This window comes from Microcaecilia unicolor, chromosome 2 (assembly GCF_901765095.1).
Source record: "Microcaecilia unicolor chromosome 2, aMicUni1.1, whole genome shotgun sequence".
In the NCBI taxonomy this organism is placed as follows: Eukaryota; Metazoa; Chordata; class Amphibia; order Gymnophiona; family Siphonopidae; genus Microcaecilia; species Microcaecilia unicolor.
In genome coordinates this window covers 332,741,477-332,769,122 of record NC_044032.1, presented here as the reverse complement: position 1 = coordinate 332,769,122, position 27,646 = coordinate 332,741,477, and the positions used below count along the sequence as shown (strand labels likewise).

At 43.9% G+C, this 27,646-nt stretch overlaps 1 protein-coding gene across 1 annotated transcript in view; it reads right to left on the bottom strand.

Moving 5' to 3' along the window:
• LOC115463653 (sialic acid synthase-like) overlaps positions 1 to 27,646 on the bottom strand; it is an 89,603-nt gene that overhangs the window by 25,827 nt on the left and 36,130 nt on the right. The window contains 1 exon segment of the mRNA XM_030194360.1: positions 13,426 to 13,525. Coding sequence (XP_030050220.1) covers positions 13,426 to 13,525 — 100 coding nt within the window.

The following is a 27,646-nucleotide window of genomic DNA, read 5'->3' as shown; positions in this document are numbered from 1 at the left end:
CTCAATTGGGAAGAGTCCATTTTGTAGCATGAAATTCACATGGTTAATTAGATCCATTATAAATGGGGGGCCGACTTCATGAGGTTGTTTGGGCATATATCTAATTTACAGTGAGATTTGGCGAATCTTTTAAGTGTCTGTGAGATAAGATCTTCTGGTAGTATAGTGAATTCAGTCCAGATCCTGTCTGCTGGGTGGATTCCGGGTTCTGGGTCTAGGCATTCTAGGAGTGTAGTATATTCGATTGGGCTGGCTGGTATTTTGAGTCGTAGTTGTATGATTTTCTCCTTGAATTATTTCGCCAAGTCGTCGGCTCCTGGAATGTCTTTGTTGTTGGTGGTGACTGGGGTTATGTCTAATAATTTATTCACGAGTTGGAAGAGTTTGTGTGTGTCTTTGTAATTTGGCCCGACTTCAGTTTTGTAGTATTGTCTTTTGGTTTGTCTTATGGTATATTTGTATTTCCTTCGGAGTAGTTTCCAAGCGTTAAGAGTGGGATCATCTTTTTTTTTGTTCCACGTACGTTCTAGTTTCCTAATTTGTGTTTTGAGTTTTTTCAGTTCTTCATTGAACCATGGTATTGAGTTTTTCCTGTGCGAGGTTTTGGTTTGGATTGGGGCAATGTTGTCTAGTATCAATTTGCATCTATTATCCCAATTAGAGAGGAATTGGATTGTGTCTGTCTTTGTTGTCCATCTGTCAATGTAGATCTGTGCCAAAATTCAGCTGGGTCTATTTTTCCTCTTGTGGTGTAAGTTTTTCGTGTTTGTTTGTTAGGTAGGTCTTTCATTCTCCATTGGAGGGTGATGTTTGCTTGTGTCATGCTGCAGGACAGTCTTTCATGGGAATTATGCAATGTAATTCTTTAGAGTCTGATTATTTTCCTTCATTGTTGAAAAGGTAATAAAGCAAGCCCATTATTGAAGAGATCTTCTATGGATCTAATGAGACCACAACATTACTGCCCAGTTTATAACCTGCCTTATTTATCTAAGCTCCTTGAAACAGCAGTTCTGAAATCAGTTTTTTGAATATGTTGAACAGCATAGTTATTGGATATTTTTTTTTTTGGGGGGGGGGGGGGGGAGAGGTCTTTCAGGGTTTAAATGATTCCCCAGTGCAAAGACTGTTTTGATGGCAAGTTTGGATAGCTTAAACAATAAACAAGAAAAGTTCAATTCAAAAGAAAAAAAGAAAAACTTAACTAGAAAGGAAGGAAAAGCCTCAAAGAGCTCCAAGTCAGCAGTGACCTAAATTGATCACAAGGATCTACTCATCATCATCTGCAAAAACCTTCCATTTTTCAGTGTAGAGTCGCAACTTGCAAAACCACAAAATCAAAATACCCACAAATAGTATCAAACTTCTTATTCTCTAGATGTCAATGCACAATATAGCCATTTGCTTAGTGCACATTTATCTTATAGGGCTCGGCTTCGTTCATCTCATATGAGCCACCTTCTTGATTAAGAAGTCCCTTATGACCAGTGATGGCCAGCGTTTCACAAAAATCTCTTATCGCTGCTACATCAGGGTCCATTCACCTGGGGTTCTCTTAACAACGATGACATATCCAGCTGCGTGTAGCAAGTTATTTTGGATAGCTTACAGAACAGTTTGGATTAAGAGGATGGATGTACTATGTGGCACATAGCAATACCATATCTAGGTCTTAAAACCGCAGACTGCTGGTTGGCTCTTGACATTAAGAAGTTAAGGATAACAGGTATCTACTCTTTCCTGGAGTGGTGGGGAGGAGGGAGGTTGGGAGGGGAGGGAGGCATTGTTAATCTTGCTAATTAGGGGCAGCAGGGGTTTACTGTTCACTACTTTAAGAGCTCGAGGATGCGCAGGTTGGCAATGTGTAACATGCTGGATTGTTAATAATTGGGGGGATAACATGAGTTGCGGGGGGGGGAGGTAATGATCAGGGTGGGGATGGGAGAAAATTGGACAGTTTTGATGACGAATATCAGCGCTTTCATAGTGGCTGGTATGTTTTGATATTTGGACTGTTAAGCGCTAAGCTTGTTGGCCATGTTTAATATGTTGAACCATCAATAAAAATATTGAAACATAAAACCGCAGACTGCTGTTCCTCGTGGGGCTCTACTGTCTCCTTTAACATCTATTTGGATCCCTTGGAAGATATTATAATCAGACTTTGGTATTTTACAATCATATTTTTCTGATGATATTCAGTTTTATTTTTTCATTTAAATTTTTTTTTATATACTGTCTTAAGCCCGAAAGCTAATCGTAGAAGGGAACATTCACTACAGCAGGTATTTTTCTTTCCCTGGAGGTCTCACAATTTGAGTTTGTAATTGATCACAAGTAGATGCATGGGATTTGAACCAGGCTCCCCTGGTTCTCAGCCCACTGCTCTAAACCGTAGGCTATTCCTCCACTTGTGCCATTGAAAATAGACTGGGATGGCTAAACCCCTAGACTGTTTCCAGGGAGTTAATAATTGGATGAGAATGAGCAGGTTAAAGTTAAATTTGGCAAAAAAACAGATAAGCCTTAAGCAAGGAAGCCCACTACGGAGTTTTTGTGGCCACTGGTTAAGTGGAATGGAGTGGAGATTGCTTCAGGGGATTGCGTACAGAATTTAGGAGTACATTTAGATTCTGGGTTGATGTCTGAAAACCACATTTTGGGTGTGGTGCATAGAGGGTTTCATTATCTAAGACAGTTGCAAAGGATCAGATACCTTTCTGCTCTGTCTAATTTTGCACATATATTATATGGTGAAATTTGTTCTTACCTGAATTTCCTTTCCTTGAATTCTACTAGACCAGTCCAGACAAGTGGGTTATGCTCCCCAAATGTCACGTTTACAGGCTGGAACCTAGGTTTGTGAGCCCTTGGGCCACCGCCGCGAAGCGGCAGGCAAAACCACCCCACACCAGAAGCAAGGCAGAACGGACGTACCGGCAAATCCAGGCGGTCAGCCAGCAAGCAGAAGACAGGTCCAGGCAAAGGTTCAAAAGGCAGGTGGCAAGCAAAGCAAAGTCTCAGGCAAAGGTTCAAAAGGCAGGTGGCAAGCAAAGCAAAGTCCAGGTTTAGGCAAAGGTTCAAAAGGCAAGCAGCAAGCAAAGGCAAAAGTCCAGGTTCAGGCAAAGGTTCAAAAGGCAGGAAACCAGGAAAAGCAGAAACAGGTCCAGACAAAGTCTCTCAGGCAGAAGTGCACAAGCACCCACATACCAGGGCCTAAGACGCAATGCAAAGGCAACTGCAGAGATTCCAAAAGGCTAATAAGCCCAGCAGCACCTGGAACTCAGATGCAGCAATCACCAGACAACTACAGTGGTGGAAATAAGTATTTGATCCCTTGCTGATTTTGTAAGTTTGCCCACTGACAAAGACATGAGCAGCCCATAATTGAAGGGTAGGTTATTGGTAACAGTGAGAGATAGCACATCACAAATTAAATCCGGAAAATCACATTGTGGAAAGTATATGAATTTATTTGCATTCTGCAGAGGGAAATAAGTATTTAATCCCTCTGGCAAACAAGACCTAATACTTGGTGGCAAAACCCTTGTTGGCAAGCACAGCGGTCAGACGTCTTCTGTAGTTGATGATGAGGTTTGCACACATGTCAGGAGGAATTTTGGTCCACTCCTCTTTGCAGATCATCTCTAAATCATTAAGAGTTCTGGGCTGTCGCTTGGCAACTTGCAGCTTCAGCTCCCTCCATAAGTTTTCAATGGGATTAAGGTCTGGTGACTGGCTAGGCCACTCCATGACCCTAATGTGCTTCTTCCTGAGCCACTCCTTTGTTGCCTTGGCTGTATGTTTTGGGTCATTGTCGTGCTGGAAGACCCAGCCACGACCCATTTTTAAGGCCCTGGCGGAGGGAAGGAGGTTGTCACTCAGAATTGTACGGTACATGGCCCCATCCATTCTCCCATTGATGCGGTGAAGTAGTCCTGTGCCCTTAGCAGAGAAACACCCCCAAAACATAACATTTCCACCTCCATGCTTGACAGTGGGGACGGTGTTCTTTGGGTCATAGGCAGCATTTCTCTTCCTCCAAACACGGCGAGTTGAGTTCATGCCAAAGAGCTCAATTTTTGTCTCATCTGACCACAGCACCTTCTCCCAATCACTCTCGGCATCATCCAGGTGTTCACTGGCAAACTTCAGACGGGCCGTCACATGTGCCTTCCGGAGCAGGGGGACCTTGCGGGCACTGCAGGATTGCAATCCGTTATGTCGTAATGTGTTACCAATGGTTTTCGTGGTGACAGTGGTCCCAGCTGCCTTGAGATCATTGACAAGTTCCCCCCTTGTAGTTGTAGGCTGATTTCTAACCTTCCTCATGATCAAGGATACCCCACGAGGTGAGATTTTGCGTGGAGCCCCAGATCTTTGTCGATTGACAGTCATTTTGTACTTCTTCCATTTTCTTACTATGGCACCAACAGTTGTCTCCTTCTCGCCCAGCGTCTTACTGATGGTTTTGTAGCCCATTCCAGCCTTGTGCAGGTGTATGATCTTGTCCCTGACATCCTTAGACAGCTCCTTGCTCTTGGCCATTTTGTAGAGGTTAGAGTCTGACTGATTCACTGAGTCTGTGGACAGGTGTCTTTCATACAGGTGACCATTGCCGACAGCTGTCTGTCATGCAGGTAACGAGTTGATTTGGAGCATCTACCTGGTCTGTAGGGGCCAGATCTCTTACTGGTTGGTGGGGGATCAAATACTTATTTCCCTCTGCAGAATGCAAATAAATTCATATACTTTCCACAATGTGATTTTCCGGATTTAATTTGTGATGTGCTATCTCTCACTGTTACCAATAATCTACCCTTCAATTATGGGCTGCTCATGTCTTTGTCAGTGGGCAAACTTACAAAATCAGCAAGGGATCAAATACTTATTTCCACCACTGTACAGGTGTTGTGCAGGGTCAAACAACACAAGGAAACCTGGCAGCCTGGAAGATCCGGACCGGATCTAGCAGGAATCTGGAACGGGTGATGGTCCATAGCAGCCACCCGTTCTGGCCACCAGAGGGCGAGGAAAGCACGGACGTAACAGTACCCCCTCCTCAAGGCCCCCCCTACCTCCACAGGGAATTCAGGTCTCCACGGGTAGCAATGATGGAATCTACGGAGGAGCCTCAAATCATGACCAGGGGTAGCTTGGCTAAAGCTTGAACCAGAGTCAAGACTGGCATCCGGACAGACATCAGCGCCGGCCCTCGGACCGCTCTCAGGACTGGACCTCGAAGCAGACTCAAGGCACTGCTTGGATGGAACTCGGAGCAGGCTCAGGCACATCTCGGCTGGAACTCAGGGCAGGCTCAGAAGCTTGACTGGAACTCAGAGCAGGCTCAGGCACTTGGCTGGAACTCAGTGCAGACTCAGGGATATCTTGGCTGTAACTCAGGACAGGCTCAGAGGCTTGACTGGAACTCAGAGCAGACTCCGGCGCTTGGCTGGAACTCAGAGCAGGCTCAGGCGCTTGGCTGGAACTCAGAGCAGACTCCGGCGCTTGGCTGGAACTCAGCGCAGGCTCAGGGATATCTTGGCTGGAACTCAGGGCAGGCTCAGGGATATCTTGGCTGGAACTCAGGGCAGGCTCCGAAGATTGGCTGGAACTCAGCGGGGACTCAGTAGTTTCAGAAAGTCCCACGCCTCCTGCGCACGAGCCTGGAACTCAGGACTACTACTACGTCTCCTTTCAGCCTCGGCTTCAGGAGTATCCCGCAGGGCTGGATCCGAGAGAAGTTTGATGCGGTACTCGAAGAGCCAGGTTGAAGGATCAATAGTAGAAACTGGGTTTATAAGGAACCCAAGCCACCAGAGATGTTCCTTCTCAGCTGCAGCTTCAGGAGTATTCTTCAAGGCTGGATCAGAACGAAGTTTATCACGGTAATTCTGGAGCGTCATCCAATGATCACAGTCAGAAACTGGGTCGAGACCGGAATCCGAACTGGAACTAGGAACTGCACCCGGGCAGAGACCCGGATTGCTAACAGAGGAAAAAGGCTGGAAACCCAGCGGGTCAGGTGATCTTGCCGAGCTCATGGCCTTTGCATTCTGTCACGTTTACAGGCTGGAACCTAGGTTTGTGAGCCCTTGGGCCACCGCCGCAAAGCGGCAGCGGCAGGCAAAACCACCCCACACCAGAAGCGGCAGAACGGACGTACCGGCAAATCCAGGCAAGGTCTCCAGGCGGTCAGCCAGCAAGCAGAAGACAGGTCCAGGCAAAAGTTCAAAAGGCAGGCGGCAAGCAAAGCAAAGTCCAGATCCAGGCAAAGGTTCAAAAGGCAGGTGGCAAGCAAAGTAAAGTCCGGGTTCAGGCAAAGGTTCAAAAGGCAAGCAGCAAGCAAAGGCAAAAGTCCAGGTTCAGGCAAAGGTTCAAAAGGCAGGAAACCAGCAAAAGCAGAAACAGGTCCAGACAAAGTCTCTCAGGCAGAAAAGTGCACAAGCACCCACATACCAGGGCCTAAGACGCAATGCAAAGGCAACTGCAGAGATTCCAAAAGGCTAATAAGCCCAGCAGCACCTGGAACTCAGATGCAGCAATCACCAGGCAACTACGGGTGCTGTGCAGGCTCAAACAACACAAGCAAACCTGGCAGCCTGGAAGATCCGGACCGGACCGAGCAGAAATCTGGAACGGGTGATGGTCCATAGCAGCCACCCGTTCTGGTCACCAGAGGGCGAGGAAAGCACAGACGTAACACCAAATCAGATGGAGGCAGAGAACACCGAGCATTCAGTGACATTATCATTGGTATAAGCAGTGGTACAGCCCCAGAATTTGCAAGTATACTACTGATAAAGCAAATCTGAAAGATACTCATTAACCAAATTCATGCCCAAATGACTGACGGCAATGTATCTGGTTATTCCGCAAAGAAACAGAGACCAATAACAAAATGGAATACAACATACTCCAGAAACTATAACATACACTGGCATATGTGAAGTAGCGAGTTTCTCCCCCCCCCCCCCCCCTCCAAAACCCAAGCCACTGGAGTCTATGAAATCCCTTGCTGCTGTCACCCCTTTTACATAGGTGAAACCAGCTATACCATAGAAGGTAGGATACGAGATACCATGAACATAACAGTCTAACCAACTATAGCCTTCTGTATGATGAAAACTGTTCATTAAAAAATTGAAAATTTAAAAATTCGTTATGCTGAATGTGAATGGCATCAAATCCACTGTAAAACACTCAACGGGGCATTTTCGAAAGAGAAGGACGCCCATCTTCCGACATAAATTGGGAGATGGGTGTCCTTCTCTCAGGGTCGCCCAAATCGGCATAATCAAAAGCCGAATTTTGGCGTCCTCAACTGCTTTCCGTCGCGGGGACGACCAAAGTTCACAGGGGCATGTCGGCAGTGTCCCGAAGGCGGGACGGGGGCTTGGTTAAGAGATGGGCGTCTTCTGCCGATAATGGAAAAAGAAGGGCGTCCCCTCACGAGCATTTGATCGACTTTACTTGGACACTTTTTTTTCAAGACCAAGTCTCAAAAAGATGGCCGAACTGACCAGATGACCACTGGAGGGAATCAGGGATCACCTCCCCTTACTCCAACCCAAAAAAAAAAAAATTTAACATGTTTTTCCAGCCTCTATGCCAGCCTCAAATGTCATACCCAGCTCCATCACAGCATTATGCAGGACCTTGGAGCAGTGGGTGCAGTGTACTTCAGGCAGGCAAACCCAGGCCCATCACCCCCCTACTTGTTACACTTGTGGTGGTAAATGGGAGCCCTCCAAAACCCACCCAAAACCCACTGTACCCACATGTAGGTGCCCCCCTTCACCCCTTAGCCCACTTAGCCCCTTAGGGCTATGGTAGTGGTATACAGTTGTGGGGAGTGGGTTTTGGGGGGTTCAGCACACAAGGGATGGGAGCTATGCATTGGGAGCAATTTGTGAAGTCCACTGCAGTGCCCCCTAGGGTGCCCGGTTGGTGTCCTGGCATGTGAGGGGGACCAGTGCACTACGAATGCTGGCTCCTCCCATGAACAAAGGGCTTGATTTTGGTCGTTTTTGAGATGGGTGTCCTTGGTTTCCATTATCGGTGAAAACCGAGGTCGCCCATCTCTAAGGTCGGCAATCTCAACATTTAGGTCAACCATCTCTAAGGTCGAGCTAAATGTTGAGATTTGGGCGTCCCCGACCGTATTAATCGAAATGAAAGATGGACGGCCATCTTGTTCCGATAATACGGATTTCCCCGCCCCTTCCCGAGGATGTCCCATCTTGTTTCGATAATATGGATTTCTCCGCCCCTTCCCGAGGATGTCCTTAGAGATGGGCGTCCCCGTTCGAAAATGCCCCTCCAAGGGTACTTAAATGTTTGGGAAAAAAACTGCAGGCGGACATAATGTACAGGCAGGAAACCCATCTTACAAGTGCAGAACACATTACATTGCAGAGGAACTGGGTTGGGGAAGTTTACTCATCTGCTTTTAGTGGCACACAAATGGGGAGGGGGGTCACTATTTTGATCCATAAACAGCTCCCTTTTCACCTCCATAAGCAAATCCAGGATAAAGAGGACCACTTTATCATCCTGGAAGAGTAGTGGGGCTTGAAATTTTTACTGTGTCATGTTTACGCTCCAAACGTGTATTGCCAAACCTTTTTCTCCACCCTTACAGCCAGTTTGGTAGGCTATCTGGAATATCGACTGGTTCTGGGGGATGATCTACATGTAACAGCAGACCCTCCCCTTGGATTGTAACCCCCCCCCCCCCCCAAGCCTACACGGTGGGGTCATGATCATCGAGGTGTGACTTTTCTCTCTCAATAGTTAGATTTGTTAGATGTTGAAGTATTTGCATCCATATGACCATAACTACTTTTCAATCTAATGCCCATAATGTTTACGCGAAACTTGAGTACCTCCTTGTTGTACAGAGCCTTTTTTCTAAAGTGCAGGAGATATGGATCCCCCCCTCCCCCCCGGTTTCGGACTACGCCCTGGTTAAACTCTCTCTCACAATCACTGGAAGGAGATTTCCTGGTGCTTAGCACCCCACTTATACAAAGATATGGAATTTCACAGTTTTTGAAACAAAAATGGATGTAGTATTGGGGGAATAACGCCACCACAGATGTTGGCCCAGTTAAGGGGGAAAGGGAAATGGTACTTATATACCGCCTTTCTGTGGTTTTTGCAATTACATTCAAAGCGGTTTACATAGTATATACAGGTACTTATTTGTACCAGGGGCAATGGAGGGTTAAGTGACTTGCCCAGAGTCACAAGGAGCTGCAGTGGGAATCGAACTCAGTTCCCCAGGATCAAAGTCCACTGCACTAACCACTAGGTCACTCCTCCACTCAGTTAATTTTTGGCAGGCCTCTTAAGACTGTGTTACAAGGTCACATAATTTCTTGTATATCCCAGAAGAAAAAGAGAGAGGGAGTTCTAACTCACCAGGCAGCTTCATATGTTTAGACAAAAGTATATTCAAAACTTGGATCCTGTGTCCAAGGTGGAATACCAGGATATTCGCCGCAAGATAGAGGGAATTTTGAATGTTAGGGCTGAATAATTGTTATATTATCAAAGATATAAATACAAAAGAAGGCGGTGGGCCATCAGAGCCAAGGTACATCGCTGTGTTGTTAGCCAGGGAGTCTGTTACAAGGGGGGCCAAGCCTGACTCCTATTTCTGGCAACCGAAATACAATGCTCCTCTCGCTTAATAGTGGATGCACAAACTACGGTGTGGCCTGGGAAGTTCAGCGAGTGGGAGCCAGAAGTCAGCAGCAGTGTTGGAATAGATTCGTTGTTTATTAAGGGGTTAATTGGGAGGGGGGAGGGTGGTGCAAGGGAAGGCTCTCAAGAGGGCTAAGCTGGGAAAGAGTTTGAAGTTTATAGTTTCGGACATGTTAATTAAAGTGTTGTTTTTGGGGTACTGCAGAATTAGTGGATCTCATGCGATGTATAAGCATTAAGCCTAAATGGAGGCCTCTGAGTAGATTGCCCACAAGGGAAAGGGGGGGGGGTAGGGGGGTAGGGATAAGGGGGGGAGGGAAGGGGGGAGGGGGGAAATTAAAATTCACGACGACAAAGTAAGGATATACTATGTATAGTTTGCCACGTTGGTGTTACGTATTGATTCAAGATGGATCTGTCTAACTTATGTCTTGTGTCGATCATCAATAAAATGATTCAAACATAAAAAGTTGTAAGGAGGGGAGGGGGAGGGGGGAGGAGAAAATGGGGGGGGAAAAAGTGATAGACGATGTTGAATATGTTGTTGGCATGTTGACTTGTATACTGAACCAAGCTGTATGAATACTCCAAGTTGAATTGTATTATGTATATCGTCAATAAAAAGTTTAAACATAAATACAAAAGAAAAGCAGCAGCCATAACATTCACCCAAGAAGAATCAAAAATCAACTTCATCCACACCATCAAACATCCCCCAGATCTTCCATGATAGTACCCTGGCTAACCAAAAGATCCAAAAGCCTTGTGAAAAAAAAAAAATTTTCAATTTTGACTTAAATTGGCACAAGGAAGTTTCAATTCGCAAATCATAAGGCAAATGATTCCATAAATAAGGTGCACACCAAAAATAGGCACTGCCCCGTGTTACTGAAAGACACGCTTACTGCAAAGCTAAGTGCGCAGACCATAGAGCCTACCGTAGGTGATAATATTGTATCATTGAAGCCAGATACACAGGTGTCCGTCCATACCTCACGGGTCAACCTCAAGATCTTATAAATAGGCCTATACTCCATCAACAGTACATGGTAATGAACATATAAAGGTGTAACATGTTCTAGCCATCCAACCCCTCCCAGAAGCCTAAACTAGCATTTTGCAATGTTAGCAATCTTCTAAGAAGATAACGAGCAATTCCTAAATTTCTATAGTCCAGCTTAACAATAACCAGGGAATGAAGAAACAAATCCAAGGTCTCATTATCAAAATATGGGCACACCAAGGGCAACCTATGCAGAGCATAAAATGGAGGTCCTGATATAGTGAGTTGCAGTAGTCCATTCTTTCCACAATGGACAAATCTGACAGATGTGTTGCAAACTTAAAACACATGGGAAACTTAATGCTCCACTGATATCAGGATATCCAGCTGAATGCCCAGACAAGTGACCTCCTTTTTTGGGCTTTTTCACAAAACAAACACAGAATGATAAATTCCCTTCTGTGTGGCTGATGCGCAAAAGTATGCTAGGTTTTCCATACTGATTAGCTCAGATTTAGTGCACAATTCTGCAGCTGCACAATGCAAAAACTAGTTTTGAGCATAAGCTAACCATGCACAAGCCTTACACAGACAACAGTGTACGGCATATTTAAATCCAAGCTAATGAAGCTATTAGCTATTTGGAGTAGATTGCACAGAAATGCACAGAAGACCAAAAGGCTAAGCTCAATGCCTGGGCTTTAATGCAAGGTCTGGGGCAGTGAAAAAGCTTAGCTTGTTGTTCTGCAGTCAACATTAGCAAGACTTTCATGCCCATTTCTTCTCTTTACTGTGAGAATATAAGATCAACAACTTTTTTTCTGGGTTCCATGAGTAACAAGACACAACTGTGTGCAAGGTGCGCAGGAACAAAGAGCAAACTGCTGAACTGTTGAGAGTCACATGCATACACAGGTTCGAACACACAAAAAAAATTGTCAGCATATGGATTTGATTGCTCATGCATTTGCTGAAATGCTATTCTGCACATGAATTTTTACAATACCAATATTTATGTGCAGAATAGCATTCTAGCAGGTGTGTGCCTGCAACTCCAAATGCCAATTTCTGTACAGAGCATAGCTGCTACTAGTGCAGACACATGTATCCAGTGTACCCTACCATGTTGTCCTGGGTATATTTGCATACTATTTGATTATTGCACTGAAAAGCAAAAACTTTAGCATCACTATTGCATTGGCCCCTATCTACTAACCCATAATAGATCAGACTTTGCCAGATTAAGATGGTGTCATTCCAGCCCAGTTGCCAATTTAAGCTTGGACACAGCTGAATTCTAGTCAGACAACTGAATGTCATCAGCCAACAAGAAGAATGTCATCCCCAAATCTCTAACCTTGCCTAGTATGCTTGGGAGAAACTAGCAAGCTGTAAGGGGAAATATTCAAGGGGCAGATTTTACAAACTTCTCTCTCATCACCAAGTACACTTAACAGTCATCATCCTAGGGAAATGGAAAGGAAATTAACTTTCGACATATTTAAATTAGACCTGAAACTCTACTTAGTGGCAACATATCAGACCTTTAGTAGAACCATTTTGGAATGTACATAAGAAGTGTTCTGTTGCCAGCGATATAGAACGTTTCTGTTTACACCACTACAGCACCCAACTTTTTTGAGTTACCAGGAATGATGTTATGTTCCACATATTTTACAAGATTCTACGCAAATAACAAAAGAATAAATCTCAATAGATGGAGGCTACAATAGTATAGTAATAAACTGTCAGTGAAACGAACTTAACAACTTTTGGAATAAAGGTGCGTTTTAAGAAATTTCTGAGGAAAAAAAAAAAAAGTAGGTAGTTCTCTAAGCTGCCTAGGGAAGATATTCTATAACCTACCTCCCTGAAAGGGAAAGACAGAAGGAAAACAGAGTTTCATCTTATGACTCATGCTTTCTACTAACTGATTGCTAGGAAAATGTAAAATCTTAGTAACCCCATTCAGACTTCAACCATAAAAGGATTTAAAATTCAAAAAGCCTATTTTAAAATCAATCTAGCTCATGCATTATGCAGGACTACACTGTGCTTTAATCACCCACAAATCTTAGAATTTGAACTCGGAACTTTTCAGCTCCAACAAAAGAATCTTTCCAATTACCATGTTTCCAACAGTAGCCAATCCAGGACACACAATCCAGGACACACCTACCTGGCAGAATGTCAGAGTGTATTAAAATTCCAAGCTGTTGATCTCCCGGATATGCGGTGGCTTTTTCCCCATGTCTACCAGGTTTATAGACCTTGCCTTCAGAAACTTGTCCAAACCTTTTTTTTTTTTTTTTAAACCGACACCAACTGCTTTTACCACATTCTCTAGCAACGAATATTTTTCACTTTAAGCATAATAGAGGGCCCTGTTTACTAAGGTGCGCTAGTGTTTTTAGTGCACATTAAAAATGTTAGTGCACCTACAGCACAGCATAGTAAACAGGGCCCTCTATTATGCTTAAAGTGAAAAATATTTTCTCTTATTTATTTTAAATATACCTGAACTTCGTTGTGTCCCCTAGTCTTTTAATACAGACAAAAAGTTGTGGTTACTAGTTTACTGAATTAATGTATTAAAATATAAAAACAAGTTACTAAGAACAGCAACAAGAAAAAAATTCAGTACAAAAAGGCAGCTAGGACTGACATACAAAGTACCACCTTTAAAAATAAACATCAAAATGGTCACTCACCTTTCTTTGCTGTTTTTTCTAAATATGGAAAGTTGTTGGTGTCCCCAGACCCAACTTTTAAAAAAGGGACATTCAGTTCAAGCAGAAACTCTACAGCCATCTATGACAAAGAACAAGTTTTAAGTAAATGACAATGATGCATCTATGATTCACCAGTACAAAAATGAGTAGGGAAAGAATGCAAAACACGGCTCAAGTAATTCTTCACAACTCCTTTGTATGTGTATGTTTTGGGGTCTGCAGGTGTATCTAATCAGGATAGTAGAAAAAAAAAAAGCAGAGAGAGTTTGAAATTCCTTAACTGCTACTTTCAATGATGAACTAGGACACTTTTTTTTTGGTGGGGTGAAGGATCTATTTCTCTAGAACCCCAAGTCTGCAGTGGTCCATTTTTTAAAACCATGGATTTTCACCAATTTTTCCCCCACAATTTGATCCTATTCCATTTCAGAGCTACTTTCCCCCAGACATTCTCAGCCCCCCATTATTAAAAATTTATTTTTATTTACTTTAGTATAGAAAACCCTAATACAAAGCACACTAATATATTGCAAAGTGCACTAAGAACACTGTAGCCTCCCACCCCCTACCTTCCCCATCAAACACCCAACTCAAAATTCCAGAGGAGTAAACAAAATATGGTTAAAATCAAGCGGCGGGGGGGGGGGGGGGGGGGGCAGGACACAACATTTATTATCCTTCCAAAATATTAAGACAATTAATCTAGTACAATAATATACTGTAAAAACAGAGAAACAGATTAGCCAGGAATATTCCATCAAGTCTACAGCAATGAACCTTTATGAATGCTGGAGTTGGAACCAAGATAAGAAAGGCACCCATAACCTTTCAAACTTGTCCAGTCTTCCTTGCTTGTCAGCGGTTAATTTGATCACGTAACAAGCGTCCTAGAGAGCTCTTTACACGAATGGAAGCGTAGGCAGATCCCTTGAAAGCCATCGCTTTGCCACCTCGTGGCGAATAACCACTACACATGAGAAAAATACCTTTGATACATTCTTCATGACCAGTGCAGGTGGCAACTGCAAAAAGGAGAGGGCTGGGTCAACTGGTATTTGGATGCCAAAAATACCAATAAAGACCTTTGCGTACTCTTCCCAGAGACAGGGTATTATAGCACATTTCCATCAAATGGGCATATAGATGCCCACCTGTCCACAACCTCACCAGCACAAGTTCCCTTGCCCACTAAAAAATTAGCAGTTTGAGATGGAGACAAATACTAACTGTATAAGAGCCCCATTCTCCACTAAGTTGGCAGATCATTAAATGAACTCCCTAGGTCCCTTTCCCAGTGGAGGATATATTTAGGTTTAATGACCACTCGGTCTCTCTAAGAGATCATAAATATGGGATATCATTATAGGTTGTCTAGCGTCCCCACACATTAGCTCCTCAAAGGGATCCAGAGACCCCGCTAGTCAAGCTTTAAGAGGGGAGCCTTGAAAGAGGTGTCATACCTGCAGGTAAAAGTAAAAAGGCTTTATGGGGAATGTGATACTCAGTTTGCAAATCCTGGAACGACTGAAACATCCTGTAAGAAGCAAAACAGATATACACTGCTTTCTGTTGGACAATGAATAAAGGGATGTTGAAATTACATAATGGTAGCGCTCAAGTATCAGGCTTTCTAAGTCGCATCCCTCTGCCTATGCAAATCTTGAGTTTTTTTGCTCCTGGGAACAATGGACAGCACCAAACACAAGGCCCAAAGAATATAACAATAAAAGCCGATTTATTTACAAGCAAGTAAAACAGTCAATGATAAAACAAAGATAATTAGAAGGTAAAAGTTATGTACAAATACTAGGTAGCTCAAAGAAAAGCAAGAAACAAATGCTCATTAAATGGTACATAGGAAACACACATACTCCCCTAGGTCAGCAACTTAGACCGCTTGCTTATTACCCAATAGCACTACAGAGCTTGTACACATCCTGGAAGTGAAGCAAGTTTCTTTTTTTTCAGCACTTGATATACCACAAGTGATCTCTGAGGTGTCTATGCGGCTTACAATTTCTATTACAGGTACTTGCACTGTCCCTAATGGGCTCACAAATTATATATTGTTCCAGGGGCAATGGAGGGCTAGGTGACTTGCTCAGGGTCACATGGAGATGCAGAGGGAATTGAACCTGGTTCCGCAGGATCTCAACCCTCTGTTGACTGTTAGGCAGCAGCAGGAACTGAACCTAGATCCCCAGGTCTCCAGTCTGCTAAATTAACCATTAGGCCACTCCTCCACTTCATTTTCCTTCGGGATGAAGATGTAGGTCAGCAGGTGAACAATCTGGCAGAAGAGCTCTGAAGTGTCCCAGCAGCGCAGAGATGAGTAGAGTAGCTCACTGGAGTTTATGAGATGATGATAACACCAGACAGACAATGAGAACTTAGATCTGAGGGGATAACTCTTTTATACATTGGCTCCACCTAAAAGAATGTATCGCGTTCAAAGTCTGCACCTTGGTCCACAAAATCATTCACGGTGAAGCCCCAATCTACATGTCAGATCTCGTAGATTTGCCAACCAGGAACACAAAAAGGTCAGCACGCACATACTTGAACCTCCATTACCCCAGTTGCAAAGTACTCAAATATAAATCAATCTATGCATCCAGCTTCTCCTACTTAAGCAAGCAAATATTGAACGCACTGCCTAATGTCATAAAAACAATGCACGACCTAACAATCTTCCGAAAACTACTGAAAACCAACCTGTTCAAAAAGGCATACCACAATGATTCATCCTAAATACCAGACAACGAAATATTAACAAAACTAAACAAAGCCGAACTCCCTCACTTATTCGGACACGCGTAACGCGTTATGCACCATCACCTCATTTCCCATACCGGAAATGAACTTTCTATATTTGACTGTCTAACTACCCTGTAATTTATTCTATCATCCATGAACATTAACGCAATACCACTTTGTAATATACCCTTATCGTATACATGCTATACCACTTTGTATTTCTCAGATCCGGAAGTGGCGACTGTCACTAAGGCATTATTTTTTTTTGTTTGTTTTGTTACATTTGTACCCCTCGCTTTCCCACTCATGGCAGGCTCAATGTGGCTTACATGGGGAAATGGAGGACTTGCCCAGAGTCACAAGGAGCTGCCTGTGCCTGAAGTGGGAATCGAACTCAGTTCCTCAGGACCAAAGTCCACCACCCTAATCACTAGGCCACCCTTCCACTCCATATGTAAGCCACATTGAGCCTGCAAATAGGTGGGAAAATGTGAGATACAAATGCAACAAATAAATAAATATAGTGCCAACAAGAACATTGTTCCAAAAGGTAAAAGTAAACAATTCATTCTGTTCTGGCCATTCTGATTTCAGAAACCACAAAAATATCCATTTTACATAGTAGATGATGACGGCAGAAAAAGACCTGCACGGTCCATCTAGTCTGCCCAACAAGATAAACTCATATGTGCTACTTCTTGTGTATACCTTACCTTGATTTGTATCTGCCATTTTCAGGACACAGAACGTAGAAGTCTTGCCCAGAACTAGCCCCACCACCCAAACACCAGCCCCGCCTCCCAATCTCGGCTAAGCTTCTGAGGATCCATTCTCTTCATAGCCGTCAAACGTTCCATCTCACAGCTATACCACAAGTTGGAGATCCACCTAACCCCTTCCAATGCTGTGCTAAATTTAGACGGGCAGCATGCTTGGCATGTCTAACTAACAAGGACTGCTGAAGTGTAAGACCCAATGGCTTCCATCCCAACAAGAACACAGCTGGGTGCCACTGGACATCTCTACCCACCCACAATTGAATCCGAGACTGAATCGCCCTCCAAAAAGCTCTAGCTTTAGGACACTTCCACCAAATGTGACCCATCGTCCCCGGGACCAAATAGCCTCTCCAACAATTGGGGGACTCATTGGTAAACATATGATGAAGATGCACTGGCGTAAGATACCAACGATAAAATACCTTAATTGCATTTTCCTTCAAAGCAACAGCTAATGAGGATTTCAAAAGTGCTCTTTCCACGAGCAGCCAATCTGCATCTGATATTTCAATCCCTAACTCCTTCTCCCAATTCCGCCTATGGAGAGTATAAGGTTTAAGACGTCTAGCCAGGTATCCATACAAACAGGTAATCAGCCCCCAAGTGCTCCTAGAGTCCTCTCATAAGTCCTCTAAATAAGAATCTTCCCTCATAATAATTTACGTCATTGAAGATACATTTCTTGGAACTGAAATCTGTTTAAACCCAAGTGGCTGGGGTAACTTAACCTGAAGTCCTTATCTCTGCACAAGAAGTCCATGATGCAATGGTTGTAAGGTGATTGCATCAGCTAAGTGGGCCACAGGCATCTTCTTGCTGAATTGAAGGTCTTAGCAAATCACATTCAACACCTTCACATCCCAAAGTGGAGCAAAAAGTAATAATGCAGAGTGTGAGGCTGAACAAGAAAAGGCTCCCCCTCCCCTCAATAAGAAGTCATGCATTATGGACCATAATCTTACTTTATGCATCAAGATAAGATTGTTGTATTCTTTCCCAGGGGCCCCACAGTAGATGCTGTTAAGGGATCTCACCCAAGCCTCTGGATTAGTCTCCCCCCATTCCACAAGTGACTTAAGTTGTGCTGACCTAAAGTCAGGCAGACCCATCTCTACCTTTTCTTCTCATCAGCACCTCCTCCAAATATATGAAAGAAGTTTACGTTGACGGTGCATTAAAACAAACAATCTTAAGTATGGAATAAAAGGTCTAACTCAAGTACAGAAACCAAGGTAGCACCATCATTTTGCTGACAGCAATGTGCCCCAACCACATACAGGACAACCCATGCTAGTGGGTAATATCCTGAAACACTTTATCATAATTCAGTTTGTACAGGTCATCACATTTAGGAGTAATCCTGACGCCCAAATACTCGATATGCCCCTTGGCCAAACAAAAAAAACAGCCCTTAAATGCTGTGCTCTAGCAGGGTCTAAAGCCTATGTTGAAATAAGGTGAGGGAGGGAGTGCTCCGGATCTACCTGTTAATAAAATATCACCTGTGATCAGAGATCTAAAACTCCTCCTCCCCAGCCTGATCCCCTTAATGTTGTGAGTTCATTCTGGTAATAGCTGCCAGGGGTTCCAACACCAACACAAAAAGCAATGAGGATAGCAGATATCCCTGATGCATTCCTATGGCTAGAAGGAAGGAGCCAGAATATCCCCCATCAACTATAATTTTTGCCGACAGTTTAGAATAAAGAGCTGCTACCTAAGCACAGAAGTTAAGCTCAAAATCCATAGTATACAGGATCTCCAACATAAAGGCTCATTCGACTATCAAACAACTTTTTAGCAGCAATAGCTAGCAGCACAATTGGTATCTCCCACTTCTACACATACCAGTTCAGGTGTAGCGCGCATCTTACATTGTCACCTGTACTTCTTCCCAGGATAAACCCACTTTGGTCTCACCAACACCCCTTATGAGCACATTTAATCTAGTGGCCAGAATGATAGCTAGAAGCTTCATATCCAAGTTGAGAAGGGAAGAATCAGTCTATAGGAAGTACAGAGTTTCAGATCTTTCCCCAATTTTGGCAAAATGGTTATCCCTGCTTCCAGCATACAAGGAGCTAAAGGATATCTGTGTAGAGCTTTATTAAAGACTAACATAGTAACATAGTAGATGACGGCAGAAAAAGACCTGCATGGTCCATCCAGTCTGCCCAAGACAAACTCATATGTGTATACCTTACCTTGAATTGAATTTGTACCTGTCCTTTTCAGGGCACAGACCATATAAGTCTGCCCAGCAGTATTTCCCGCCTCCCAACCACCAGTCCCGCCTCCAATCACCGGCTCTGGTACAGACCGTATAAGTCTGCCCTCCCCTATCCTTGCTTCCCAACCACCACCCCCTCTTCCCCCCACCTGCTCCGCCACCCAATTTCAGCTAAGCTTCTGAGGATCCATTCCTTCTGCACAGGATTCCTCTATGCATATCTCATGCATGTTTGAACTCCGTTACCGTTTTCATCTCCACCACCTCCCGCGGGAGGGCATTCCAAGCGTTCACCACCCTCTCTGTGAAAAAATACTTCCTGACATCTTTCCTGAGTCTGCCCCCCTTCAATCTCATTTCATGTCCTCTAGTTCTACCGCCTTCCCATCTACGGAAAAGATTCGTTTGCGGATTAATACCTTTCAAATATTTAAATGTCTGTATCACATCATCCCTGTTCCTCCTTTCCTCCAGGGTGTACATGTTCAGGTCAGCAAGCCTCTCTTCATACATCTTGGAACGTAAATCCCATACCATCCTCGTAGCTTTTCTTTGCACCGCTTCCATTTTTTTAACATCCTTCGCAAGATACGGCCTCCAAAACTGAACACTCCAGGTGGGGCCTCACCAATTTCTTATACAGGGGCATTAAAACCTCCTTTCTTCTGCTGGTCACTCCTCTCTCTATACAGCCTAGCAATCGTCTAGCTACGGCCACCGCCTTGTCGCACTGTTTCGTCGCCTTCAGGTCCTCAGATACTATCACCCCAAGATCCCTCTCCCCGTCCGTGCCTATCAGACTCTCCCCGCCTAACACATACGTCTCCCTTGGATTTCTACTCCCTAAGTGCATCACTTTGCATTTCTTCGCATTGAATTTTAATTGCCAAATGTTAGACCATTCTTCTAGCTTCTTCAGATCATTTTTCATGTTTTCCACTCCCTCCGGGGTGTCCACTCTGTTGGAAATCTTGGTGTCATCCGCAAAAAGGCAAACTTTACTTTGTAACCCTTCGGCTATGTCACTCACAAATATATTGAACAGAATCGGCCCCAGCACCGATCCCTGAGGCACTCCACTACTCACCTTTCCCTCCTCCGAGCGAACTCCATTTACCACCACCCTCTGGCGTCTGTCCGTCAACCAGTTCCTAATCCAGTTCACCACTTCGGGTCCTATCTTCAGGCCGTCTAGTTTATTTAAGAGCCTCCTGTGGGGAACCGTGTCAAAAGCCTTGCTGAAATCTAAGTAGATGACGTCCATAGCACGTCCTTGATTTAATTCTCCTGTCACCCAGTCAAAGAATTCAATGAGATTCGTTTGGCACGATTTCCCTTTGGTGAAACCATGTTGTCTCGGATCTTGCAACTTATTGGCTTCCAGGAAATTCACTATCCTTTCCTTCAGCATGGCTTCCATTACTTTTCCAATAACCGAAGTGAAGCTTACCGGCCTGTAGTTTCCAGCTTCTTCCCTATCCCCACTTTTGTGAAGAGGGACCACCTCCGCCGTTCTCCAATCCCTCGGAACCTCTCCCGTCTCCAAGGATTTATTAAACAAGTCTTTAAGAGGACCTGCCAGAACCTCTCTGAGCTCCCTCAGTATTCTGGGGTGGATCCCGTCCGGCCCCATGGCTTTGTCCACCTTTAGCTTTCCAAGTTGTTGATACACACTCTCTTCTGTGAACGGCGCTCTATCCACCTCGGGAGCCAAAAGATCAGAGAAGATCTTGAATTTAGAAGAGAGGCCATCCAAACCTGGAGACTTTCTTGTTTAAGCCTTTTTATAGCTTACTGGACCTTCTGAAGTTGAGATTTCCTTATCCAGGGAAGCTTTCTGACCATCCATAAGGACTAAGCAGCTGAGCTTTCCACAGATAATTCAGTATCTCATGCTCATCAGTCATTCCCTCAGATGAATATCGAGTTTGATGGAATTTTAAAAAGCAGTCCCTCATTGCTCTGGATGCTGATGTTCCCTACCAGTGTCATCTTTTAAGGAAACTATGCGAGACTGCATTTTACATGCTCCGAATTGGTGCGCTAATTGTTTACTTGTACGATTTCCCTCCTCAAAGTAGACCTGCCTCACCAACTGCACATCATGGGTCACCTATTCTGCCCAAATTTCTTCCAAAGACATGGAGTGTTATTAAGCATTTTTGAATATCCTCTGTAGGGTCCTGTGCATACTGGTTTTCAATTTGATTTCAATTTGGCATCTCAAAGGTCTCTTTCCTTTAATTTACTAGCCCACATTATAAGGTGCACTTGAATAAATGCCTTGAAACTATCCCAGACTAGACCCACAGAATGTTCAGGAGTAACAGTGAATTGAAAATATAATAGCCTGGTTGAGATCTTGCACATGCTCATTACTCAGATGGCTCTCATTGAGTTGCCAAAATTGTAGTTTGCAGTACAGCATGGTCCTTTATAGGACACCCAAATGGGTGCACGGTCTGACCAGACAATCGTCTCCATTTCTGTTGCGCCTACCCTAGGTATGAGACCTTTATTCACTACTACTACTACTACTTAACGTTTCTAAAGCGCTACTAGGGTTACGCAGCGCTGTACAATTTAACATGGAAGGACAGTCCCTGCTCGAAGAGCTTACAATCTAAAAGACAAATGTACAGTTAATCTGAAAGGTCAGACAGATTGGGGCAACCTATATGTTCGAAGGGTTAGGTTCCGAATGCAGCATTGAAGAGGTGAGCTTTAAGCAAGGATTTGAAGATGGGTAGGGAGGGGGCTTGGCGTAGGGATTCAGGAAGATTGTTCCAGGCATAGGGTGAGGCAAGGCAAGGCAAAATGAGCGGAGCCTGGAGTTGGCAATGGTGGAGAAGGGTACTGAGAGGAGGGATTTGTCGTGTGAGCGGATGTTGCGGGCAGGAACGTAGGGGGAGATGAGAGTAGAGAGGTATTGAGGAGCAGCAGACCGGGTGCACTTGTAAGTAAGGAGGAGAAGCTTGAATTGGATGCGGTATCTGATCGGAAGCCAGTGAAGTGACTTGAGGAGAGGGGTAATATGAGTATATCGGTTCTGGCGGAATATAAGACGTGCGGCAGAGTTCTGAATGGATTGAAGGGGGGATAGATGGCTGAGTGGGAGGCCAGTGAGGAGCAAGTTGCAGTAGTCGAGGCGAGAGGTAATGAGAGCGTGGACCAGAGTTCGGGTGGTGTGCTCAGTGAGGAAAGGGCGAATTTTGTTGATGTTGAAAAGGAAGAAGCGACAGGTTTTGGCAGTCTGCTGGATATGCGCAGAGAAGGAGAGGGAGGAGTCGAAGATGACCCCGAGGTTGCGAGCAGATGAGATGGGGAGGATGAGGGTGCCATCAACTGAGATAGAGAGTGGGGGAAGAGGAGAAGTGGGCTTAGGTGGAAAGACGAGGAGCTCGGTCTTGGACATGTTCAGCTTCAGGTGGCGGTTGGACATCCAGGCAGCAATGTCGGATAGGCAGGCCGATACCTTGGCTTGGGTCTCTGAGGTGATGTCTGGTGTGGAGAGATAGAGCTGGGTGTCATCAGCGTAGAGATGATACTGGAAGCCATGAGATGAGATCAGTGAGCCTAGGGAAGAGGTGTAGATAGAGAAGAGAAGGGGTCCGAGAACAGATCCCTGGGGAACACCAACAGATAGCAGGATGGGAGTGGAGGAAGATCCATGAGAGTGCACCCTGAATGTGCGGTGAGAGAGATAGGAGGAGAACCAGGAGAGAACAGAGCCCTGGAACCCAAATGAGGCCAGGGTGGCGAGAAGTAGATCGTGATTGACAGTGTCAAAAGCGGCAGAGAGATCGAGGAGGATGAGGATGGAGCAGTGGCCTCTAGATTTGGCCAGGAGCAGGTCATTGCAGACTTTAGAGAGTGCTGTTTCTGTCGAGTGGAGAGGGCGGAAGCCGGATTGGAGTGGGTCGAGGATGGCATGAGAGGAGAGAAAATCAAGGCAGCGGCTATGAACGGCGCGTTCAAGTATTTTGGAGAGGAAGGGTAGGAGAGAGATGGGGCGATAGTTGGAGGGGCAGGTAGGGTCAAGTGATGGTTTTTTGAGGAGAGGTGTGACTAGGGCGTGCTTGAAGGTATCAGGGACAGTTGCAGTGGAGAGAGAGAGGTTAAGGATGCGACAGATGGAGGGGTTGACAGTATGGGCGATGGTAAGTAGGTTGGTGGGGATGGGATCAGAGGAACAGGTGGTGCATTTCGAGGAGGAAAGAAGGCGAGAGGTTTCATCCTCGGTGATCTCTGGAAAGGAGGAGGCCTGGGTTGGTTGGTTGAGGGAGAGGGTTAATGGGTGAAGAGGGGGGGTGGGGGGCGATGGCTTGGTAGTGAACTCAAGGTTGATCTTTTGCACTTTGTCGTGGAAGTAATCAGCCAGTGATTGAGGAGAGAGTGAGGGGGGAGTGGGAGCGGGGGGCACCTTGAGGAGAGAGTTAAGGGTGGCGAAGAGATGATGGGGGTTGGAGCTGAGAGAATTAGTCAATTGGGTGTAATAGTCCTGTTTTGCAAGGAATAGGGAGGAGTGGAAGGAGGATAGCATGAATTTATAGTGAAGGAAGTCTGGATGAGTATGAGAAAGATTCAGAAAGATATAGTTGACAGGAAAAGGAGTCATGGGGAATAGAATAAAAGATGTAGTTCTATACATGTCCATGCGTATGCACCACAAAGAGGGGGAGGAACAGTAAGACCTTCAGTGGACACTTGTCTGCACAGTCTCTCTCACCTACTGGAAACACACTGCCAGCGGCGCCTGTCTTTCACAGCAGAGGCAGACTGGCATCTATTATTAAGCTGTGCATCATATTCTGCCTCAGGCAAAAATTGCTGTGCCTCCTCTTTAGATCGAATGCAATGAAGCTGGCCATCTTTACTAAAAAGGAGGGCGAACAGAAATAGCCATTGGTAGTAGAAACCTTCAGCTCGTGTGGTGTGGCTCCGTAGCTCATACCTCTGCCAAAGGGTTGCAGCAGCTATGTCCTGATATACAGACATCTCATGTGTGTCACAAACTATCTTAGGTCTGACTGGAGCTATTCTTAAGATATTTTCTAGCTATGAAAGCATGTAACAATATCCTTAGTCAGATTTGGGCATACCTTTCCCAGAGCATAGTGAGCACAAACAATTTCAAATAGATTCTGGTGGCACTGTTTCATCTCCATCAGAAAGAGTAAGTGCATGTGTTGTCATACTGCGACAGACCAAAGGTCCATCAAGACCAGTATCCTGTTTCCAACAGAGGCCAATCCAGGTCACAAATATCTGGCAAGATCCCAAAACAGTACAATATATTTTATGCTGCTTTATCCCAGAAATAAGAGTTGGATTTTCTCCAAGTTCATTTTAATAATGGCTTATGGACTTTTCTTTTAGGAAGCTATCCAAACCTTTTTTTTAAACCCTGCTAAGCTAACTGCTTTTACCACATTCTCTGGCAACGAATTCCAGAGTTTAATTACACATTGAGTGAAGAAATATTTTCTCTGATTCACTTTAAATTTATCACTTTGTAGCTTCATTGCAATTTTCTGTACTACTAAGTAAGTGTACTCTGGTTGCTCGGAACCTGAGATTATATCAGTGGAGCAGTTCTCTAAATCCTCCGGTTAGTTGTAGATCTGCTGAATCACTCTCATCACACCCAACTGCTTTTCCAGTGATTGAAGAGCCTCAGTATGATCCTCTATTCTCATGTCCAAGTTCTGCCAGCTCACCTCTGAGATGTGCTCCAAGTGTGGCCAGCTCCAAGCAGACTGCTTTAAGATCAGTTTTTCATTCATGGACCCAGTCCCATATTTCACGTCAGAAAACTGAGTAAGGTCAACGCCTCACTTTTTTGTAGCCATACCAGATTGTTGTTGGTTGTCTAAATCACTATCTGGAAGTAATATCGGCTGTTTGTGCCAGCGGATGCCAGAGATATACAGCAGATTTGGAGAAGGAATTATGGAGCAAACAGCTTAAGAACCCTCCCGGTAATGTTATTTCCTCAGCATTCTCAACACCTTATATATAAATTTCTTTACAACATCGGTCATGTTAGAAAGTTCAAGTTTAATAGATGCTTGATACACTACCCAATTAGGGATCCTTCTGAGCCATATACAAGCAAAACATTTTAAATAAAAAAGAGCAGAAACGAAATACAATAACAGGAAAAGGAAAGAATAAAAGAGCTCAAAGCTACACTTTGTCATATCACTGTAAATAATGTCATATCACTGTAAATAAGTAGTGCTTACTACTCTGGATTATACAAACCATGATACTGTTTATGCTGCTCGGAGAAAGTTGCATTTTGTTAGTTTGACTCTGCTAGCTTTTTCTTGAGAGATGACGTTGTTCTGCCCCCTTATTCATGGAGGAAGGGTGCATGGTTATGTAAATTTCGTGTGATTATTATTTGTATTCAATTGCATTGTCTGTGTATAGACAGCACTGTGTACTAGGGCTGCTCTCCCTATAGTTTGCCGTTTCCTGTGATTAACTCCTTTTGAGCTTTCCCTATTGGCTCTTAGTTGTGGGCCTGTGCCAGCCTTCCCTCTCTCCCGCTGGGGGCTACGGAGTCCCAGTCTTCCTAGCATACCTTTGTGATCAGCAGCTCTTCTAGGGGCTGATCCCTCCTTAATCCACTGTGATTCCATCAAAATTCTTGATGCTTTGCACCTTGATAATACATTAGATACTCATGCTCGGGAGTTTCTTGAATTTCTAAATACTCTCAATTTTGATCGGCCCAATATACCTAGTTCTCACAACAAAGGTCATACTCTTGGGTGTTCTTGTGATGTCTTACGTTAATTCACAGGATTTTAATTTAAGTTTTAATGATTGTTCTCAGCTTCAACGGACGGATCATTTTTAAATTTGATTTTACTATTTTTGGGGCGAGATGTAGAAACGTAGCTCTAAAGTTTTGAGGAAAACCAAAGGCAGGTTAGATAGATTTCGACTTATTTTGGACTAAATCACAAAGTTTGATACTATTTCTCCAAATGATCTATCTGTTCAATAACTGGTACGATTACGCCTCAAAAATAGTAGACAACATAGCAACATATAAAATAAAGACTAAGATCTTATGTAAATCAGAACAATGGTTCGATGAAGAACTCTTAATTAAAAAGAAAAAAAAAAAAAAGACTCCGGAGAAAATCTATGTTTCCGGAATATAAAAAGATCTAAGATTCCATTTTACAAATGATTTGAGTACTAAAACGAAACATGAATTTTATTCCATTCAAATAGGGGATAATAAATTAGATGTCCATAAACTATTCCACTTGGTAGACAACCTTTTTGGTATCACCAATTTCTGAAAATAGTTTCATCTCACCTTCTGCTTCCATCTTCGCTCGTTATTTTGAAGAAAAGGTGGCAATTATTCGAAGACAAGTATATTCCGATATTTTAGAAGAGCCCATGCTAATGAATTATGTGAATGGCACCCCAGCAGATAGGTTATGGAATGATTTTATACCTATGATTCCTGTTGACAAAAAGACTTACTAAGTCTAACTGCAGCTTAGACCCATGCCCAGGATTTCTATTGAATAATATGAATGATGGATTTTTGACTGCTCTATTTGGTTCAATCAGTGTCTATCTGAAGGTAGATTCCTAAATACTGGCAGCAAAATTGTCTTAACACAACCAAAGAACCTAAATGGAAATCTGTCTTTCCCCAATAATTATTATCGCCCAATAAAATCTATTCCACTGTTTACTAAAGTTATGGAAGGCTTCATTTCCAAACAATCAGATGATTTGCATTCATCTCAGTCAGGGTTTCATAAAAACCATAGTACAGAGACAGTGGTACTTCCATCATTACTCATAGTAAAGCTTTATTAAGTCAAGGGCAGAAAGCAACAGTCATTCAATTTGATCTATATGCGCCTTCGACCTGGTAAACCATAACATCTTGTTAACCAGGTTGAGTAATACAGTGCAATCCGCTTAAGTGCAAGGGTCTGGGACCAAAGAAATACATGCAGTTAACCGGAGCGTGCACTTAACCGTTGTGACCCAAAGAAGCTTGACATCTGATAAACATATGTACAGTACTGTTTATATGTACAGTACACAGTCTCCGTTAACTGATGTTAGGCTTACTTGAAGTGAGTCTGACGTTGGTGCCAGGCAAAATGGTAGAGACTATTATTAAGAACAAAATTACAGATCATATTCAAAAGCATGGATTAATGAGACAAAGTCAACATGGATTTAGTGAAGGGAAATCTTGCCTCACCAATCTACTACATTTCTTTGAAGGGGTGAACAAACATGTGGATAAAGGGGAGCTGATGATATTGTGTATCTGGATTTTCAGAAGACGTTTGACAAAGTACCTCATGAAAGACTCCAGAGGAAATTGGAGAGTCATGGGATAGGAGGTAGTGTTCTACTGTGGATTAAAAACTGGTTA